The sequence below is a fragment of the Morone saxatilis genome, unplaced genomic scaffold (genome assembly GCF_004916995.1).
Source record: "Morone saxatilis isolate NCDOM2014 unplaced genomic scaffold, NCSU_SB_2.0 Contig14, whole genome shotgun sequence".
Taxonomy (NCBI): Eukaryota; Metazoa; Chordata; class Actinopteri; family Moronidae; genus Morone; species Morone saxatilis.
Genome location: NW_023339696.1, coordinates 11628108 through 11634169, shown reverse-complemented (window position 1 = coordinate 11634169; position 6062 = coordinate 11628108). Strand labels below are relative to the sequence as shown.

Sequence of the window (6062 nt, the reverse complement as noted above, 5' to 3'; positions counted from 1 at the left end):
TATTAGGGCAAAATAACCGCCCTAAATTTTTTGGGAAGGTTTTCTGTCTTCACTGTTGTGGGAGGAGACTTTAAAATAAGAATCTGCGCCCTCACAAGGCAGCGTTTAACCACATTTCTGCCAAACATTTATACAAGGCCTTGTCAATACGCGTATAACAGTATGTTAAAAACCTCATGCAATGTGTTTTCACAACACACAGGTTCCCAACAAGCATTGTTTAACTTCTTTCAAAAAAAAACACCAAATAGACGTGATGTTCAAGATGAGGGGCACCAACTTGGGTTCATTTTTTTCAAATACAGAATAAAGGTTTTTAAAAAAAGCGCAGCAGAGGCAAAAAAGAAGGCGATTAATGATACCTTCAACTTTTGTAAATTAGGAGAAAGCCACATTTTCTAATTCGCAACGTCTCAGAAAATTTGTTAGAAATAATTGCTAGCCCCAATTGGCGAAATAAAGAAAAAAAAAACACTTCAACACATTAAGAAGTTATTATGTAGCTAAAACACCCAAACCCAAACCATTATTTAAAAAAACAAAAAAACAACCCTGGAGTATGAAGGTGCGCTTTACCTGCTAAAATAGACGATTCTTTGAAAAACCAGAAAAGCATTTCAGCGGGTTCAGCCTGTTAAGGCCCCAAGATTTTTTCAAAAACTGCCATAGAAAACATTTTTCTGAAAAACAAAAAGGGAAGTTAAAATTTCAAAAACCAAAATCTTCATGAAAATGGCGAACAAAATTTAAAACAACATTTTGAGTCAGGTCCATCTGCGAGGCCCACCCTCAAAGAAACCCTAAAAGGACCCCCATTAGTTCTACTGAAAAGTGTCACCGCAGAAACAACAGTTGATGCCTTCAAATTATGTGTTTTGTTATGTTTGGGGAAGCTCTATTTGGAAACAGCAGAATAAAGATATAATTAAGCTACTCACAGACCATAAACCCTTTGTTAGTATTGTTCACTTGGTTATGGTTTTTTGGTGTTTTTGAGATTGCTTGAATAATAAGGAAAAAAATGTCCATGTCAATTTAAAACTCACCAATTTGGTTTTCTCAACCCACTTCAAAATAAAAACATTGACTGAAACTTCCATCAATTAAAATGGGAATAAGGGAACTTGTCCACTCTGTTTTTGAAAAAAGAAACAGAACAAAAACAATGGGCACATTATTCTTTAAAAAAGATCCCCCTCAGGACAATGTATTATGGAACAATACATTTTTAAAAAAATAACTGCCGAAAGGGGTTGTTGTTTTTCTGGTTATTTGTTTGTCCAAAAAAAAAAAGTATAATTTCCACATTTGAAAAGTCCTTTAAAAAAGACCCATCTACTTCCTTTTCCTGGCTTCATTTAAAGATTTTTTCAAACAATTCTACTGATTATGACATTTTGTTCAATTGTCTAAAGTTTTCCTACCTGGCACAAGATGTTTCCTAACTTCATGTAAGTCCATTTCCTCAGGGTATGTGCATGGAGGCTTTCAAGGTTTTCTACATCACATTGGTATAAGTGCACACTGGACCAGGGAATTACACTTCCAAACTGTTTTATTGATGCTTGTGAATCTGTAGGCTTTGATTTATTCTGTGTGGTTTTATTAGTGGCACAGGTTACCTCCAGATCTTTGGGATGTCATGGTTGTGTTTGGTCCCGACTCACTGAGACATAGACTCCTCTGCCCGTGTGAGACCCCTCGGCTGCAGGTGTGTGCCAACACCAGGTTTATTACGTGTACCAGTTCATTCCTGGCCACTGGGTGGTCACAAACCTGAAAACAACACAACCGTCGCCCGTCCACATTCCCCTAAGAAGAGAGATGGGACAGAGGGACAAACAAAGAAGACAGGTTTGCTTTATGTGGTATTAAATTTTTCAGTGTGTTTTTCTGGCCATGTGTTTGTTGCTTTCATCTATTGCTTTGTTACATGGCAAGACTGGAGACTGGCTGCTAACAGGTTAACACACAGAACACGGTTGATTCAGTCAGCGGGAGGGGCAAGCAGGCAGAACACGGGAACAGGGCAGGTTACAAACAGGACCGAAAGCTGCAACTGTCAGGACTGGGTAGTAGAATATCTGGCAGACAACTGGGGAAATCAGGAACAGGTGTGGCAACTACATAACAGGTGAGGAATAACAGGTACCCGAAATGACAGGAGAAGTTACTGATTGGAAAAAAAAGGAAACTCAAGCAAAAAATTAGAACACTTTGTGACACCGGCTCCTACTCGAACAGTGGAACATCATCATTCAGGGTTGTTTATTATTAGTGTAGATCCTCACGCTGCCCATTTTTTCCTGCCTTCTAACACATCACACTTTGGAGGGACAATAATGTTTCACTTTGGTGCCTAATATATCCCCCCCACTGACAGGTGCCATGATAACCAGATAATCAGTGTCATTCACTTCACCTGTCAGTTCTTATAATGTAATGTTGGCTGATTACGGTGTATGTTATAGTCTTATATTCGCACATTTTCTGCTGTATTTGTTTTCTGTTTTTGAGCAATTATGACTAAAGATTTGTTGTTGTTAATATGTGCCATTTAAAAAGACATATATTCTGTGCTTCTGGCAGCTTTACACAGTTCAATTGACAAAATAAGAAGTCAGACTTTACAGCTGAGTTTGTGCTGAAAGAAAGGGAGACCATAGATAACAGAAAGATAAAATCCATAGAAAGTTGGCAGAAGTCATCCTGGCTCCAGATGATTTAACTGTTCTCATACTGTACTGTATTAACTGCCTTGCAGATATAATAACTTCTGGTATCATATAAATAATTTTTTGTACTAATTAACTCCAGGCTGGTGGATAAGGCTGTAGGCAACCTACAATATGCAGTATATAGAACGTCAACCGTCTTGGCCACTAAACCCAGAACATAACCAACCACATGCAGCCCTTCAGCAGACTGCACTGTGGCTTCGTAGACGACAGGCTGGAAGAAAAGGGGGACGTAACTGGATGCCTGGAGAGCTCTATCAATAATGTAAACTCTTCAGCCAGAAACACATTCTGCCAAGGAGGCTTCAGACACTGCAAGATGTATACTTTTTCCAGTGCCAACACAAAAACAATTCATCTTCATCATAAGACATAAAACATGAAAGTCTCTCACCATCACTCTGTGAAGGTGTCTCCTCTCATCTGGGCCGTAGATGCCGGATGGCCGCAGGACGCACGTCCGAAGCAGGCCTCCCCCTTTATAAGAGAGGATTTAAACATTCGCTGAATATGTTTTTATTTGTTTTTTGAAACATGATGGCATTAAAGCCAAATTAAGAACAAACTTTAGTGATCATTCTCAGCATATTTTTAGCTATATAGAAGCTTTTTCACATGCTGGATCTTGGTATTTGATACCTTTAAAGTATTGACCGAAATAACCCAGAACGAATTAGTATTGAAACTTCTCCAGTCAAACAAAACTTTCATTAGAAAAAATATTACTATTTTTGTGGTTATGCTCACAGCCAATCACAGTGTTCTTCGATTTAACACCTCTGTGGTGAAGTCGAGTGTGGTGTTGGATGCCACTAAAACATTCAAAAGTATGGCAATACTACACTGACTGACATAAATAAATGCATAAAATGCAGAATGATTATTTCAGCAAAAACTGGGTAAATAAAAATATGAGTAACATGATGAAGCACCTTAGAAAGAAAGAAAACTTGAAGGTAAACGGCTGCACTATGTTCTATGCACTATGGCTTCTTCAACACCAGGTACTGAATGATACTCTATTGGTATACGTATCACTTTATGGGTACTGGTATCGTAATTAGGGATGTCCCGATCCATTCAGCGCCGATCAAGGCATTTTGTGACAAATCGGAATTGGCTATATTGAGATTTACTGATTTCAGAGTTTTGCTTTTTTGAAATATTGGATTTTAGCTCTTTGTGCCTCGTACTTACATGCAAACATCTGAGACGCTGAGAGGGGAAATTACTTCTTTTTTGTGCGGGGTTATTAACAAAAAAGGCTGGAACTGGTTTACTCTTATGCATTATTATAGTATTTTATAAATCTATCATGTTTTTTAAAGGTCCAGTATGTGGGGTTTAGTGACATATAGCAGTGTAGTTGCAGATCACAACTCCCTCACTTCTCCCTCCCCTTCCAAATGCAAAGGAAAAACTATGGTGGCAGTGAAATGCACGAATACACTTCTTTGGTTTGTCCATTCTGGGCTACTGTAGAAACAATCAGAGCCTCCTAAATATTACACACTGGACCTTTAAATGTAAAATGTTAATGTGAAAACTGGCAGCTGTACTTCAACCTGCTGGAGTAGAAAAGTAGTATTGTAGCGTAGCAAGTAGCATATATTGTAGTGAGTGAGTAACTTCTGAGGCGTCTTTATGCCACCACACCTTTCAGCCTGAGGCGGTGGAAAAGAAAAACAAACATCCTCCTGTGGCAGATACATGAACTTTAACCTGCAGCATATAATGAGACAGCTCTTAGCTCTGAGCTTAATTGAATGTATAAGGTGGTGGTCAGGTGTAGTGTTGCACTGAAGGAGGAAACAGGAGGCTTCACACCTGTTAATGTAAAGAACATAGAGGAACCTGAAACCCATTATAACATACTAGAAAATTGTGTGCTGCTGCTGCACGACGGACCGACCTCCCAAGCTCCAAATTTAAACTGGTGTCGTATTGGATTGCACCCTCCAGTTTCCATGGCAACCACCGCCTCACTGCTTTCAACAAACATTTTTTCACAGAGAAAACCAAAAGACTAGGGTTGCAGTCTCCTCTGATTGCTCCCCACCCACTCCTCTTTTATTTTTTCATGTAGTTCTGTGATTATGCTGTCATTACACACACTGATCGCGCTCACACCTTTCAGGGAGCATCCATTGGCAGAGAGGACCATCTGCTCCGCAATCGCTTTAGTTCTGGAGTAGTGGTCGATGTGCTGGGAAAAGAAAGAAATAGTTTTATGGTTGGCATTATATTGTCCTCTGGAGCGCCGAAAATGTCTTATTGTTGGCAAATGTATAGGATATTTACAAATTTCGGTCTTTTGTTGGGGTCTTCATTCCATGTTTTCGGTGATACGTGAGTGATGGGACATTTATAAGAGTTTGTGGGAAACATTTCAGTTGATATGGTTTTATTATTATTTTTTTTTTACTCACTACGTCGGGGGGCACATACGGCATTGTGGCCTCATCGCACTCCTCAATTGGTTTCCCAGTAAACACAGCATTGATGGTACTGGTATACACCAGCCTGGGGATGCTCCTCTCCTTACACACTGAAAGAGAGCAACATAGAAAAGTTATCACACCTATTTACCTCAAGTTCTTATATATATATATCAAATTAAGCTTCACTATTGCAGACATTAATTGTATGAAGCATTAAAAATATCTCTGCTCCCATATTTTATTTTATTTTACGCTAAGTGAGCTATGAAAATCTTTAAAAACACACAATAGACCAATTATATTTCTAATGATATTCATAATTAATCAGATTTATTCATCACAGTGTATGCAGGATGCTTGCTGTTGAATATATAAATACATGTATTCTTACCGTTTATGACATTTTTGGTCCCTCCAACATTGACTGACTCCACCTGCTCTTTCCTCAGCTGCCAGACGGACAGAAAAACAGAAAATTTTAACTACACCCTTTCTTTTTCTGTGCCATAAGCAGCTTACTGTATGTACACCTCAGTTTGGGTTATTGGATGACAAAACAATAAGCTTATAAGCAATTTGTTTTGTCATCATGTTGGACGACAGCTACTGACAGATACACCTGCTCTCTCATACACACACAAACCAGCCAAACAAAGACTAACTGTAGTGATGTGTGTTTGTTTTCATGGCTTCATTAGTGGAGCGCTGAGGGTTTGAGCAGGGATATTTGTCCCTGTATTAGTGGATTTAATTACACTCCATGAACAAAAGGTCACCCTTAAAGGTCCAATGTGTAACATGTAGAAGGATCTATTACCCGAAATGGAATATAATATTCATAGGTATGTTTTCATTAGTGTATAATCACCTTAAAATAGGAATC

At 38.7% G+C, this 6062-nt stretch overlaps 1 protein-coding gene across 1 annotated transcript in view; it reads right to left on the bottom strand.

Moving 5' to 3' along the window:
* sdr42e2 (short chain dehydrogenase/reductase family 42E, member 2) overlaps positions 1-6062 on the bottom strand; it is a 44195-nt gene that overhangs the window by 4666 nt on the left and 33467 nt on the right. The window contains exons 9-12 of the mRNA XM_035655091.1: positions 5571-5628; positions 5168-5286; positions 4869-4944; positions 3133-3215 (exon numbers count right to left, since the gene is read on the bottom strand). Coding sequence (XP_035510984.1) covers positions 3133-3215; positions 4869-4944; positions 5168-5286; positions 5571-5628 — 336 coding nt within the window. The remainder of the gene's footprint in view (positions 1-3132; positions 3216-4868; positions 4945-5167; positions 5287-5570; positions 5629-6062) is intronic.